The sequence below is a fragment of the Orycteropus afer genome, unplaced genomic scaffold (assembly GCF_000298275.1).
Source record: "Orycteropus afer afer isolate SDZICR_OR568_19922 unplaced genomic scaffold, OryAfe1.0 scaffold00123, whole genome shotgun sequence".
Taxonomy (NCBI): Eukaryota; Metazoa; Chordata; class Mammalia; order Tubulidentata; family Orycteropodidae; genus Orycteropus; species Orycteropus afer.
In genome coordinates this window covers 3,634,226-3,649,755 of record NW_006921710.1, presented here as the reverse complement: position 1 = coordinate 3,649,755, position 15,530 = coordinate 3,634,226, and the positions used below count along the sequence as shown (strand labels likewise).

The 15,530-nt window shown below is 49.9% G+C and overlaps 1 protein-coding gene across 1 annotated transcript in view; it reads left to right on the top strand.

Annotated features, from left to right (window-relative positions):
- The window catches only part of NCS1 (neuronal calcium sensor 1), a 58,714-nt gene extending 45,647 nt beyond the window's left edge, over window positions 1-13,067 (top strand). The window contains exons 3-7 of the mRNA XM_007944348.1: window positions 7,652-7,790; window positions 9,201-9,279; window positions 10,427-10,515; window positions 10,840-10,917; window positions 12,969-13,067. Of these exons, the coding sequence (XP_007942539.1) occupies window positions 7,652-7,790; window positions 9,201-9,279; window positions 10,427-10,515; window positions 10,840-10,917; window positions 12,969-13,067 (484 nt within the window). The remainder of the gene's footprint in view (window positions 1-7,651; window positions 7,791-9,200; window positions 9,280-10,426; window positions 10,516-10,839; window positions 10,918-12,968) is intronic.
- The last annotated feature ends 2,463 nt before the right edge of the window (window positions 13,068-15,530 follow it).

Sequence of the window (15,530 nt, the reverse complement as noted above, 5' to 3'; positions counted from 1 at the left end):
GCTGTGACATTTATCCCTTGGAGGAATATGGGGCTTTCCTTCAAGCAGGGTCCCAGAGGGTAAGGTTCCTATGGGAATTGAGAGCCAGTAAGTTCCAGAAAGTTCTAACAGACTGGAGCCTTTTGGAAAATGAAGTCCTGTTAGCATCAGGGCCTGCATTAGGCCTTCAGAGAGTTACAGGTGAAACTGGAATTGGACCCATGTCCCATGGAGAGTATTCATTTGTCCATCTGTCCATCCATTCAGCAGATCTTTACTGTACACTTACCATATGCCAGGCCCAGTGCTGGTCACTGGGCAGAAGCAGGGACTGGGGAAAAGATGAGGTGCTTAGAGCCTTCTGGTGACACAAGTGTTTGCCCAAGGCTGGCACCGCTTGAGGGTGAGAGAGGGGGTGGGAGGCGTGGGGAGAGGAAGCACTGTGTCAAGTCAGGGAGTGTTTTGCAAGTGGCACTCAGCCTTCTGTATTTTTATGAAATGACATTCTTTTTTTCCCCTCCCTTTTAAAGAAGCGTAAGAATGCAGTGTGGAATCCAAGTTCCTCCTTCTCACTTGTATCCTGTCTTGAGAAGCTGGTTTCCAAACAGCCCACCGCATCAACACCTGCTGCTTCACGTGGCCTGCAGTCCTGTGTGTGGTGTTCATGGACATGCCTGGTTCTGAGATCAGTTCCATAGTTTGTTCTCGGATTCTCAGAGGGGTCTCTGGTCCCCAAAGAATTAAGAACCCTGTTCTTGATCAAGCACGTGTGATGTATGGCCTCTATATAAAAGCCTCAGGCTGAGTTATTGGGTGGCGAGAGGCATCAAGCGGGTCTTGGCACTTCCCTGAAAGATCCTGTCCACATACCAGGAGGTCAGGTATTAGGAAGGGGATTTCCTGGGGGCAGAGTCACTGGGACCTCCTTCTCAGGATAACTGGCAGGACAGGGCCAGCCCAGGGGGTGACTGGGCATGGTCTCAACTCTGGTGCATAGCAAGGCTTAGCACATCCTTTGTTGGTAACTTCCGGAGACAGATGCTGTACTGGTTCCCACTTCACAGATGGGGAAACTGAAGCTCAGGAAGGGACAGTCACCTGCCCAGGGTCACACAGGTCAGCTGTGAAGCTGGGATCAACCCTGGGTCTGATTTGAAAGCCAAGTTAAATCCCCTTTTCATTACTGTAGAATGTACACATGTGTGATGCAACCAGTGAGACAATAAGCACAGACTGATCATCCTCATAATAGCCCCCACTTGTCTGTACTGCACAGTACATAATAACCAAATAACCCAGCAGTATCGTTTATGCATCAGAAGTGGGTGCCCTCCAGGCTTGGGCAGCGCCCTGCACACCTGGGCAGCTGCTCACCATGGAGCCTGCATGGCGGATTCCGATGGTTGTTCATCCTCTGTAGTGCCTAGAGCTTCTGGGGCTTTGAGATTCTGCCCTGAAGTGCTGACCGACCCTGCTGGGCACCCCTAGTTGCCAGTTTGTAGGGGAAACCGTGATACCAGAGAGAGCTCCTTGCCACCTTCCCCTCTCTCTCCAGCTGGACCATGCTGGCACTGTGCTGCCCATCCAAGACTATGGTCATTCCCACCCTGGGTCCAGGATCAAGCAGAAGATACCACTGAAGGTTTAGAGCCTCCATCACAATTCTGGGCTACTGGGGAGATGGGCAGGATGTGGGTGATTGGTTCCTCTCTTCCAGTCAGGGCACCACGTTTGGTGGTGGCAGCATAGTTCTGGTTCCAGTCCTGGCCATCCTACTCACTCGCTGTGTGACTACATTCGGCACTTACTGGGCACCTCCTATGTGCCAGGCACAGTGGTGGGACCTGTAGGTTCAAGGGTGAACCAGAAGCTATGGCTCCTATGGACCATACTGTATACTGGGGAGATAGCTACACAAGTATTATTGAGGCTCTGTCTGGGGGCTGGCTGCTGCAAGTGCAGGTACTGGGGTGAGCTGAGACCAGAAGGCTGAACAGCAGTTAGCTATGTAAGGAGGAAGGGAAAGAGCAGGTTGAATAGGAGAACAGTTGTGAAAGTTCTGAGCCAGGAGAGGATTTAACTTTCTAAGCCTCAGTTTCCCCATCTGTAAAGTGGGCTTAAGGGTACTTACTTCTGAGCTTGTTGAGATGATTTGGTGCCCCACCCACAGAAGCTGCTCCCTAAATGGTAGCTGCTATTCAGCAGGCTTTAGGAGCTCTGATGGTATAATGAGTAAGGCATTTGGCTGCTAACCAGAAGGTCGGCAGTTCAAACCCACCACCTGCTCTGCAGGAGGAAGATGAGGCAATCTACTTCTTAAAGATTTACAGCCTTGGAAACTCAGTGGGGATCGACTATGAGTCGGAATCAACTCAATGGCAGTGGGTTTTATTATTATTTATTATTATTATTATTATTCAGCAGGCTTAGAATCAGAGCATTGGAAAGGCAGACACAAAATCCCCAGCTCATGGGGGTCTCCAGGGACCATCAGTCCACTGGTTCTCAACTGGGGCTGACTTTTCTTCCAGGGACATTGAGTGACATTTTTGGCAGGGGGAACCACTGACATCTAAGAGGGAGAGGCCAGGGATGCTGCAAGCGTCTCACAGGGCACAGGGCAGCACCCCTATCGAAGACTTCAACGTGCATAGTGTCTTGGTAGAGAAAACCTGGTCTAGTCTAAGCTCCTTATTTTACCAGCAGGGAAACTGAGGGCATTGCAGGGAAGAGCATTGCCCTGGGTCCCCTCCTACTGTGCATCAGGACCAGACAGGCCTTTGTCTCCAGGCCCACCATGGGTGCAGGTTCCCTTGGCGGCAGCTTGTCTGAAGGAGAGAGGGTGGGGTTGGCAGGAGAAGAGGGAGGAGGCCGGGCCTGTTGGAACCTGAGCCCTGGGCCTGGGTGTGGGGGATGGATTCACGTCGTCCAATCATGCTGGGGATGGAATTCGTGGGTGTGAACTGCACACAGGGCAGCAGCTCACTGGGGTGCCTGCCGGGAGGAGGTGTGCCTGTGGATTCACACTGGGGTTGGGGGGGTGAGGGTGTAGTGAACAGGCTGTGGTTGGGGTGTGCTGACTCAGCCAGCCTGTGGGGGACTGGAGGATTGGACCCATCACAGAACAACCTGGTGTTGGAGCTGTGATGATTTGTGGGGTGATTTGGGCATCTGGGATGATAAGGGTGGCCAGGACAGCACAGGCTGGGTGAGCAGCGTGCCTCCCTCCACCCTCTGATGATGAACAGTGTGGTTACATAATGTTTGGGTATATAGCACTTTACTCATGTACTTACACGGGGGTGGTGCAGCCTGGCTCTTGGGAAGGGCAGATGGGGTGGGGAGACTGGGAAGCAGGATCTCCCAGTCTGAGCCCTATTTCTGCTGCTAATTTGCTGTGTGACATTGGGCCAGTTACAACCCTCTCTGGGCCTTCAATTCCCCATCAATACACAGAGGGCTGAGAGCCTCTGTGGTTTTTTTAACCATCCCTGTTGGAACTCTTGGGTTGTGGCCAGGATCTCTGGGGGTCCTCCCCATCTCCTGCCGCCATGCCTCCTGATCTGGAGGTCCCAGGAAGATACCAGGAAGACACCTTTGAGGTAGATGTCTGGGCTCTCTGCCCCTGCCTGACAGTCTGCTCATTCATTCACTTATTTCACTGAACAAACACAGATGGAGCCCCTGCTACGGGCTAGAGAGCTCAGACTGTGGAGGACGGTCTGGAGCTTAGGCAAGAATGATACAGTGCCATCTGTGCTGTGCTGGGGGTCACAAGCCAAGGGGAACCTTGGCCCCAGGCCTGGGGGCTAGGGCAGCTTCCTGGAGGAAGTGCTGTCCAAGCTGGGACTGGGTGGATGTGTGGATTAGGTGGAAGTGCTTCGCAGGTTCGAGATGGCGTGGCAAGTTTTAGAAAGTGTGGCTGGGTGTGGAACACAGGAGTGGGGTGTACGGGTGGCAAGAGGAGGCTGGAGCAGCCACTGGGGCCAACCTTAATGGGGTAGGTTTCCTGGGGGATCCTGCTTATGGCACTAAAGGAGGCTGGGGCCCTGCAGTGACAGTGACAGCCTCTGCAGGGGTAACTGGACAGCCCCCCAAGCTCCCCACTGGGGCTGGCCTTCCTGCACCCTTCTGCCTGCAATTAACGCTGCTAACCATGCTGACAGCTCCCATTGCTGCTGCTGTTGCCTAAGAGCACTGCCTTCTTTCCTCCTGAGAGTTGGCACATATTGTCAGCTTCCCTTAGGGATGGGTCCAGGAGAGGCCTTTGGGTGCATTTTGTTTTATGATTACTGTTTTTAATAACTTTTTAGAATCATGCAAGTAATACCAATCTGTTGTAGAGAAATTAGGAGGTATGCAGAAATACAAAGAGAATATCATCTCCCATTATCCCAGCATCCAAAGAGGTCTGGTAACAGTGGGGTGGGTCCTAGTGCCAAGTATGCCTCTCCCCCTGCCTGGGACCCTTCTGACCTGGGGGCCTGGGGTCATGGACCAGTTCTTGTCTCAGAGATGCTCCTTCTCCCTGTCTCTGAGTTCCAGGCTCTGGTGTGAAGATTTGAGCCAAAAACCATTTGAAACATCCAGCTGGGAAGAAAGCAGAGAGCTGGCGACTTTATGGGGAAGGAGTGGGAAGGGGCTGTGTCCTTCTCTCCCTGATACCTGTGGTGGTGTCTGCGTCCCTGACTCTCCTGCCTTGCTTTGTTCCTACTGGCATGGCCAGTGTGAGCCAAGCTCAGAGCAGACTAGGGGAATAAGCAGAGGCCAGCAGACGCCAAGGGTCCTGGCAGGACAGGGTGCAGGGTTTCTGGTGGGCCAGAGTTATCACATGCTAAGGTGGGATTGATAACAGAGTCACAGACGGACTGGCAGGCATGAGAACAGGGGAGACAGGGAAAACTGATGGTTAGAGCACAGGCTCCAAGTCCCACTTTTTGCTGTGGGACCTTCAATAAATTGCCTGGCTTCTCTGTGCTCCAGTGTCTTCATTTGAAATGGGGACAATTAACCCCCCCACAAAGGGCTGATGTGGTGATTGGACGAGGTGGTTGTTGTTGCTAGTTGCCATTGGATTCATTCACTCTCATGGTGACCCCAGGTGCACAGAGTAGAACTGCGCCATAGGGTTGTCAAGGCTGGGACCTTTTGGAAGCAGATCACCAGGCCTGTCTTCTGAGGTACCTCTGGGTGGATTAGAACCACCAACCTTTTGGTTAATAGGTTTGTGCTACCCAGGATCCCTGTTGAATGAGGAACTATACACAAAGGCTTAGCACAGTGACTGGCATTGAGACCTGTTGTCACAGGTTGTTACAAAAGGTTCCAGCTGATAGAGACTGAGAAAGACCCACTTGGGCCTCTGGCCCGTAGGGGGTGGGCAGGGAAGGCTGGGACCTGCCTGGCCTTCAGAAGCTTAGCCTCTTTGATGACCTCACACTTGCTGTGGGCAATGTTGGGATGGCCGTGTCCCTGCTCCACTCCAACTCAGAGAAGACGTCCCACCCACATCACACTCTGTCTTCTCTGGTCTCTGCCCACCTCTCCCCTCCTCTGGGCATTGCAACAACCTGCACTCCATAAGGGGACAGCTGAGACCATTAGCTGGAGTCTTGTCCTGTTTTCTCTCTGATATCTGACCCCATCCTTTCAGCTGCAGAACTCCCAAGACTCCCACGTTCAGGTGCCCACTGTGTTCTGATAGGTCCTCCTGTGTCAGCCATCTCCCCCAGGTCCCTCAGCTTGTCCTTTTACAGATAAGGGAACAGTAGTTTCTCCACACGTCCCTCTCTCTAGACCCCAATCATGGGGCCATATGCGACTTCGAGCACTCTCAGGACCCTCTTCTTCAGTGTTAGATGTGGAGTGGCACCTTCATGCAGACCCTGGTTATGGCAGAGAGCAGGTGGGGGCAGGTGTGAGTTCAGCAGACCATTTTTTCTGAGCATTGGTCCTCTTCAGCATTTGCCTTCAATCCCCATCTCAGCTCCAGTCGAGTTGCCAGGCCTGGCAAATGATCCCCTCGCTGAGCCTGTTTCTTCATCTTAAAATGGACATCACCGTAATACCTTCCTCACAGGGGGCATTCAAGAAGAATAAGGTTTGCAGAGATTCCAGCAAGGAGTCTGGCCCAGTGGAGGTGATAGATAATAATAGCTCATCTCTCCCTCTTGCTTCCTCTTGTGCTAGAAATTGTCCTCTGAGGAGTGTCTGTCTCAGGTGGGAGAGCTAAGCTACCCACAGGAGCTAATTAGTGAATTAATTTAAAACAACATACATTCGAGTTTACCTTCTCTGTGCCGCTCCTGTGCCAAGTATGCTGCATGATCTTACTCGATCCCTGCAAGATGTGTGTGACAACCATCCCATCTCTATATATGAGGGAACTGAGGCTCAAAGACATGAGGGCACTTGCCCGAGGTTGTACCATTGGTGAAGACAGAGCCCGGAGGTGGACTGCAAAGCCACAGTCCGAAAGTTGGACAGCCGTCAGCTGACCAGTATCTGGCAGGTCCTGTGCTGGGTCTTGTGGATCCAGGGGAGATAAGTGCATTTGGAACAAACCGGAGTCTCCTGCTCCAGTGCTGGTTTACCCAGTTCCCTAGGAACAGAGGCTAGGGGGAGGTGTGTGTGTGCGGGGAGGAGGTGCAGCATGTGGGAGAAGCCAGCTGCCGGCCCATATGCTCTTCCCACCAGCAACTAGCTGTCTGGGTGTTGAGAGGAGCTCAGTGGAGAAGATGCGGAGACGGGAGTACCTTGTGCAAGAGCGCGGCTCTGGGGAGGTTGTTCTCGTGAGTCTTGTTTCACGCCCCCTGTGCTGAGCACGGGGCTGAGCAACCATGAGCTCCGGGCACAGTTGTTTGTTGTCATCTAGTCAGCCCTGACTCACGGTGACCCCTTACAGAACAGAACAAAACGTAACCCGGTCCTATACTGTCTTCATGATTGCTGGTAGGCTTGAGTCTAGGAAACCCTATGGGAGCTCTGGTAGCATAATGCCTAAGGCACTTGACTGCTAACCAGAAGGCTGGCAGTTCAAACCCACAGCCACTCCTCAGAAGGAAGGTTCCTACTTCCCACCTTCAGGCAATCTACTTCCGTAGTGATACCGCCTCAGAAACCCAAGGAGGGGTCGCTATGAGTCAGGTCCAGCTCAACAGTATATAACAACAACAACAACAACAACAACAGGAAACCTTATGGTGCAGTTCTGTATCAGACAGTATTTTATTGTGATCCATTGGGTTTTCATTGGTTAGTTTTCAGAAGTAGATCACCAGGCCTTTTTTCCTAGTCTGTCTTAGTCTGGAAGCTCCACTGAAACCTGTCCACCTGGTTTTTGAAATACTGGAAGCACAGCTTCCAGCATCATAGCAACACACAAGGTGGCCAAGTGCAGTATCTAGGTTAAATCTCATGTCAGTCTTCATCCTCCTTATATAGATGAGGCTCAGAGGTGAAGTCACTTGTCCAAGGTCACACAGCTAACGTGAGACAGAGGTGGGATTGAACCCACCTGCCCACGATGTCCAGATCTGTGCCCATGACCCCTATCTGGCACTGTCTCTTTGAACAGGGATTCTCAGCCGCCCTGGGCCCCTGGGCAGAGGTGCCTGGGGGTAGGCGATGTTGTGTGTCTTTTTTCCTGTCTTACTCGGTCTGCTGTCTCCAGGTACAAAGGCTTCATCAAGGACTGCCCCAGTGGGCAGCTGGATGCCGCAGGCTTCCAAAAGATCTACAAGCAATTCTTCCCCTTCGGAGACCCCACTAAGTTTGCTACGTTTGTTTTCAACGTCTTTGACGAAAACAAGGTGAGCCAGAGATTGGTGGGGCCTGTACCAGCCCTGAGTCTCCTCCCTCCTGCAGCACCCTGCTAAGCTCCAGCAGCATCCCCACACCCACTCTCTTCTGCTAACGTTCCCTTCTGGGGACGGAACACACACGTGTGCACACACACAGATGCACAGAGAAGCATGCACATGTACACACATGCACACTCACACAAATGTATCAAAACTAACATCCCAAGTTACTCGATAATATCCTACATTATTTGAAAACATTTTGTTTTGTTTTAGTCTGATTATGTATGTAATACTCACCTGATATACCCTAGTGGTGCAATGAATGGTTAAGCACTGAGCCACTCATTGAAAGATCGACAGTTTGAAACTACCAGCTGCTCCACAGGAGAAAAGACCTGGGAGTCTCCTCCTGTAAAAATTACAGCCTAGGAAACCCTATGGGAGCTCTGGTAGTGTAGTGTCTAAGGCATTTGACCGCTAACCAGAAGGCTGGCGGTTCAAACCCACCAGCTGCTCCTTGGAAGGAAGGTTGGGCAATCTACTTCCGTAGTGATACCGCCTCAGAAACCCAAGGAGGGGTCGCTATGAGTCAGGTCCGGCTCAACGGCACATAACAACAACAACAACAGAAAACCCTGTGATGCAGTTCTCCTCTGTCTCATAGGGCCACTGTGAGTTGGAATCGATGCAACGACACACAGCCCTCACCACTGCAGACTGTAAATCTACAGTTAGTGTACCTGTATTTGGTGTATCTGCAACCTTCCAGATTCTGTTCGTTTTTCATGGCTATGTGATATGCAAGGGTGGACTTATTGTAGCGTGTTTCCATGTGCCCTCCTGCTGGGCACTCAGGTTGTTTCCACTTTGACAGGCACTGGATTTCTCTCCAGTTACCCTCTGGGCTGGGAGTCACACTTCCTGGGACTGCTTTGATGTGCTGCCCCTCTGTGGGCCTCAATTTCCTTATTTTTAAAACAGATAGGTTGGATTAAACCGTCTTTAGGGCCCTTCCCCCTCCAAAAGCCTGCAGTTCTAGGCGGAGGCGTTTCTGGGGCAGGTCTTGCCAGAAGAGTTGTGTGTGTATTGGTGGTGCCCTCTGGCTCTTTCTTATTTCTGAAGTTGAGTTGGACTCTCCTTCAGTTTGGGCCCTACTTCCTGTCCCCGCTGCTCCCTTTCTATTTTCTTTCTCCCTTCTCCCTGTTCCTCCCCAGCCTGTCTCCCCCCTCCTTTCCTTCCACCTTCCCCTTCCTTCTCTTACTCCTGCCTCCCCATTTGAGTGTCCATTGGCCATGGGTATCTGATGTCTGCTACTGCCCATCACCTCCTCCTTGCTCCTAAAGGTCCTGCTCGGCCCAACCGTGTGTCCCAGTGCTGAGCATGGCCACTCTTTGCCCCTGTTTTCTCTTCTGCCAGGATGGGCGGATTGAGTTCTCTGAGTTCATCCAGGCACTGTCGGTGACCTCAAGGGGAACCCTGGACGAGAAGCTGCGGTGTAAGTCCCACCTGTCCTGGGCTTATCAGGCAGCATCTGGGAGGGCCCTTGCCAGGAGAGGGCGTCAGACACACATGGCAGCAACCACAGAGGGCCTCTCTGCTTAGAGGTCAGGACCGTGCACCCTGGGCTGGTGGGCTCTGCAGAGGGCCCATGTCTGTGGAGATAGCCCAGCGTGAACCCTCACATGACCAAATAACCAGGCTAGACTGTATGTCCAGGGGTAAGAGGACAGCCCAGGCATCCTGTTCTTCCAGGCCAGGGGGTTTCTTGTTAGAGGTGGCTGTGGAGGGGGCAGCAAGGGAGGGCAGGTAGAGCACATGGCTGGCAGGAGAAAGGTGAAATTCAGTAGGTGGAGACACACGGCAGTGGGCAGTGTGGCTTGGGGTCAAAAGCCACCATTTAGGTGACAGATATTATGATTACTGATTTCGTTCATTCATTGTTCCCTTCATTCATTCATTCAACAAATAGTGACTGAATGTGGCCATGTGCAGCTCTGGACAGGAGAGTGGGAATCCACTAGGGAATAAGACAGACAGGTCTCTGCTCTCATGAGGCTCAGTCAGTCTAGAAGGCAGATGTTCAAATAATCTCATAAAACTGCAGTCGAGACAGGATGAGGAGATGGGAGACTGCGATAGAGGAACTGACCTTGTTACAGCTTGGAAGGGTAGGAGCTGGTGGTGGGGGTGGGGGAGAAGGTTCCAGGCAGGGAAGAGTATGTGCAAGGTCTGTGAGGGAGGGATGAGAGAATGCTACAGAGGTGAGAACGTGCAGGCACGTGGAGGCTCTTTGGCTGGGATGCAGGGTGCAAGAAAGAGATGCTGAAGGAGAGATGAAAACACTTTGGGCCAGAACTCACTGCTCACTAAGACATTTATACTTTATTTCTTTGGCAGCAAAACCCCTTGCAGTTTCTTTAGTTGAAATGGTGCGTGTGTCTGTGTGTGCATGTGAGTGTGCACACGTGTGTGTCTATCCACCTCCGTGTGTCCTGATGTAAAATGTTCATTGACTACATGAATAATGGGGCCCTCAGTCCCTGGCTGTGTATTGAGGTGCAGAGAGGAGAGGAGGTATTAAAGTGCCTCTACCCAGCTATCCCTGGGCCAGGAATAGCTCAGCTGTGGCTGGTTGGTTGCAGGGGCCTTCAAGCTCTATGACCTGGATAACGATGGCTACATCACCCGGAATGAGATGCTGGATATTGTGGATGCCATCTACCAGATGGTGGTGAGAAGCCTGGGCCCTGGGACGCAGGGAGTGGCAGAAGGGCATCACATTTAGTGAGAGGGCCTGACCAGAGGAGCACTCCCTGTGCAACTGCTCTCTCCCCTGGGGTCACTCTGTGCAGTTCCACCTTGGGAGAGGGGGAAGTGGGGGCAGTATTGGGGCTGGTGTGCATGGGATGACCCAGATCAGGATGGCAGAGATGGCTGGGCATGGTGGGCAGTGGGAGGGAAAGGCGGTCCTCACCTGGAACCAACCCAAGTATTTGGCCAAGACCCCAAAGCCAGAAGTAACAGGAGCCCAGCCCATCTTGTCTGTCCCTGGCAGGGGAACACTGTGGAGCTTCCTGAGGAGGAGAACACCCCTGAGAAGAGGGTGGACCGGATCTTTGCTATGATGGACAAGGTGAGGTGGATCAGGTCCTTGACCAGGGAGGTAAGGTATGACGAGCAGGCCTGAGCCCCAGGTGGTAGGAAGTGAGACGCAGGGGCCTGGGCCTAGCTTTGCCACTGACTACCCATGGGACTGACTCAAGGCAGGGAACTCAGCCTGGTGTAATGTCCACCAGCTCACACTGTCCTCATCTTGTCACACATCTGCAGGTTTTAAGTAAGTCTACTCAATGCATTTTCCTTAATCAAGGATTTTGAGCCACTCTCCTCATCTTTTTTCAATCACAGACCCTTTTGGCATTCTGGTGAAGTCTACAGGCTTCTCAGACTAATGTTTTAAATAAAATAAAATCCATAGGGTCACAAAAGAAGCTAATTATTTTGGAATACAGTTATGAAAATATTTTAAAAAAAGATTTGTGATATAGTATTATGTGAACTTTTTATTAACACGTTAAACAAGATGCAGTGGTGTCTAATAACTCCTGTAATTTCAAAGTAGTGATAGGTGTATGTGATACCTTGAGCAACTATGACGTGTTATGAAAATACATCCCCATTATTGGCAAAGTCACAGTATTGCTGACTCCATTAGGGATTGGTGCCTATGTTTATCCTTGAAGGAAGAGCTACATTTCAGGTAGAGGTTAATGAAAAGAAAGACCTAATTTTTTTTTTCCATGCAAATTCACAGACCTGCTGAGTTCTATCCACAGACTCCAAGTTAAGAAAACCTTTAAATCAAGCTTTTTTTTTTTTTTCCTTAAACTGATACCACTTTGATTTTAATGGAAATTAGGTATTATGATGGTAAGGATACACAATATTGCATGCTTTTTTAAAAAATACAAATAATTGCAATGAAATCAGGCTTATGATTACATTTTGGGATGGATACCATTGCTTGCTCTGAAAGCTTTGAGCCTGAGGTTTGCACTATCTTAGTTCAGAAAAGGAGAGTAGCTCATGTTAGAGCAGCATTAAAGATGTGCTAGCCTCAGACTGAGCCATTCTTTTTTCAATTATCAAAAGATTTATTGACAGAGAGTGGAACGAGGAATAACAGCTTCCTCAAAGTGTGAGTCAATGTTATGTAATGCTAAGGTCATGCAGGCCTTACATCCTCCCATCTGTACCACCCTTGTTTTGGGAAATGGTGCAGACCCTACAGCCAGACAGACCGAGGTGTAAATTCTGGCTTCCCCACTTACTGGCCATGTGACTGAGCCTCAGTTTCCTCGTTGGTAAGGTGGGGATAAGAGAGGCACCTTCTTGTTAGGGTGGCTGTGAGGATTCCCTGACATCAAGCACATGTTATGTCTGGCACATACCAGGCACACAGTAAGTGGTCAGTGCATAGGAACAGTTTGGTGGGCATGTTAGAACCATCCACATAGTTTTCCCTCTTTGGGCCTCAGGAGGTGGAGTGGGTGGTGTCCAAGGCCTTTTTCTTTCAGTATCACAGGTTCCCTTGAGAGATGTTCCAGGGGAAGGGATTCTGGCCCAAACCATCCCTTCCCCAGGGCACTCACCAAAGTCCCTCTGTGTCCTTGCATGAGCTCCATCTGTCCATCCATCTCCCTCCCCGGTCTCCCAGCTTCAGTGTGGGCTGCTCCAAGAGTAGTTAAAATGCCTTCTAAGGGTAACCTCAGATAAATGTGTAGGTTCTTAGTGTTTTTGGATTAACCACCATCCATGGCAATTAATAGTAGTGATAATAGTAACTGTGGAGTCCTGGGGCGCTGCCAGTTTGCCAGGCAGTTTATGTAGCCTGAGTTCATGGAGTTCCCACCTCAGTGCCCTGAGGAAGCCATGTGTCCTCAGATGAGGAAGCAGACACCTAGAGAGGTGGGTCAGGTGCCAAGGCCACCCTGCCAGAAAGCACCCAATTCTGTCTGATATGCAGTTCCTCTTATCTAGTGAGCTACACTGCCACCCTCCTGACCTGATTTTGGAAGCTCTCTTGGGACCTTGCCTGGGTTGGGCTTGGGGAGGAGGCATCTGGGGTCCAGTCCTAGGAGGCTGGTTGTCCCTCCGTGTTCAGCCGCACCTCTCTGCTTACAGAATGCTGACGGGAAGCTGACGCTGCAGGAGTTCCAGGAAGGGTCCAAGGCAGACCCCTCCATCGTGCAGGCTCTGTCCCTCTATGACGGGCTGGTATAGTCCAGGGCCCGGAGCTGGGGTGAGTGCCGGGGACTTGGGGCCAGGGAGGGGGAGGGGGGAATACCCAGCCACAGGACACCCAAGGTTACAGGCAAGTCCCTGGGTTTCCTGGGTGTACTGGGGTCTTCCCGGAGGGGGAGGCCTGAGAATCGGGACATTCAAATCAGCCAGAACCTTTGCCTGAGGGCTTGTTTGAATTGAAATTTCCCTGGCTTGAAAACCACAGTTCTCAGCCAGGAGCAGGAACCTGGGAGAGAAGGGGTTCTTCTCCACCCCTGCTTCTCTGAGTGGCCAGAAGACGTGGCTTTCTTTATTGATAGCTGAAATGTGGTTTGTTTTCTTATCTAGTTGGATCTGATGTAAGTGCAGAGGCATCTGGTTGCTACTATAGAACCTTCTTGCTCTTTCTTATTGCTGTTCTCTGTTATGTCCTCCATGTTAGCTGGGGGGGAATAGAAGTGAATGCCCTCCAAGATCCTGTCCAGCTATAAACATCTTTGTGAATGTCTTGGTGATTAGAGGTAGGCATTCTGTTAGTGTACATCTGAGAGTGGAGTTTCTGGGTCTGTCCAGCTTTGTAGCTACTACCCGTTTTCCACAATGATTGTACCAGTTTATATTTCCACAGTGTATGAGAGTTCGTTGTTCCACATTCTTGCCAACATTGGATGTTTTCTGTCTTTGATTTCAGCCATTTTGGTAGGTGTGCAGTGATAAAACAAAAAAAGTCACTGCCATCAAGTCGATTGCAACTCATAGCGACCCCTCCTTGGGTTTCCGAGGCGGTATCTCTGTGGAAGTAGATTGCCCAGTCTTCCTTCTGAGGAGTGGCTGGTGGGTTTGAACCACCAGCCTTCTGGTTAGCAGTCACTTGCCTTAGTCACTACACCACCAGAGCTCCTGTGTGCAGTGATAGCTGTTTGTAATTTCAATTTGCATTTCTCTGATAAGCAGTGAAGTTGAGCACTTTGTCGTATAAGTAATGTCCATTTTAATATCCTGTGTTGTGAAGTGTTAGATTCTTAGTCATCTATTGCTGCACCATGCATTACCACAAAACAGCAGCTTAAAAGATCAAACATCAGGAATTTGGGCATAGCTTAAATGGGTGCTTCTGGCTCAAACCCTCTCATGAAGTTGCAGCCAAGTGGTTGGTAGGGTGACCAACCATTGCAGTTTTTTCAATGTTGTTGTTGTTGTTGTTATGTGCCATCGAGTCAGACTCCAACTCACAGCAACCTCTCCTTGGGTTTCTGAGGTGATATTACTATATAAGTAGATTGCCCAACCTTCCTTCCGAGGAGTGGCTGGTAGGTTTGAACCACCAGCCTTCTGGTTAACAGTCAAGTGCCTTAGGCACTATGCCACCAGAGCTCCTAGTTTGCTCAATACTGTTCCAGATTGAGCACTGAAATTCCCACATCCTGGGAAACACCTTAGTCTCAGGCAAACCAGGACAGTTGGTCACCCTAACTGTTGGACAGGGCTGAAGTCTTATCTGTAGGTTTGGTTGAGGGGGGATTTCAAGCTCACTCATGTATTCTGGAAGGTCTAAATCCCTCGCCATGTGGGCCTCTGCACAGGGCTACCTCATAATGTGGTTGCTGGCTTTCCTTAGGGTGAGCAATCCAAGAAAGTGAAAGAGAGAGCCCAAGATGAAAGTCACAGTCTTCTTACAACCTAATACTGGAAATGACAGCTCATCACTTCTTTTCATCAAAGCCTTGGCTATTTTTGACTGTTCGCATTTCTGTATAAATTCTGGAGTCAACTTGTAAATTTCTACATGCATGTGCACACATACAGGCTGGGATTTTCATTGGCATTGAGTTGAATCTATAGTTCAGTTTGGGGAGAATTGGCATCTTTAAAATGTTGAGCCTTCCAATCCATGAAAATTGTATATCCATCCCTTTATTTAGGTCCTTTAAATTTTCTCTATAACATTTCACTGTTTTTAGATAAAAGGTCTTACATTTTTTGACAGGTTTATTATTAGATATTTGATGGTTTTGGTGCTGTTATAAATACTGATTTTAAAATTGTATTTTCTGCTTTATAGGAATTCAGTTGGTTTTTGTCTATTGACTGTATATCCATGACCCTGCTAAATTCATTTATTAAATCTGAGAGTCTGCCTTAGATTCTTTTGGCTTGTGTGTGCTTTCTTTCTTCCTTTCCTACTTATGACTTCTGTTTCTTTTTCAAGACTTGTACCGGTTAGGACTTCCAGTGCATCGCTGCATTGAAGTAGTAATGGTGGGCATCCTTGTCTCATTCTTGATCTTGGGGAAAAGCTTTCAATAATTTACCATTAGTTATGATGTTTGTTGCTGGTCTTTTGTGGATGTACTTTTTCAGATTTAGGAAGTTTCCTTCTTTTTTACTTTGCTAGGAGTTATTTGTTTAAAAAATCATGAAAAGTGTTGAATTTTATCAAGCATTCTCTGTATCTGTCAAGAT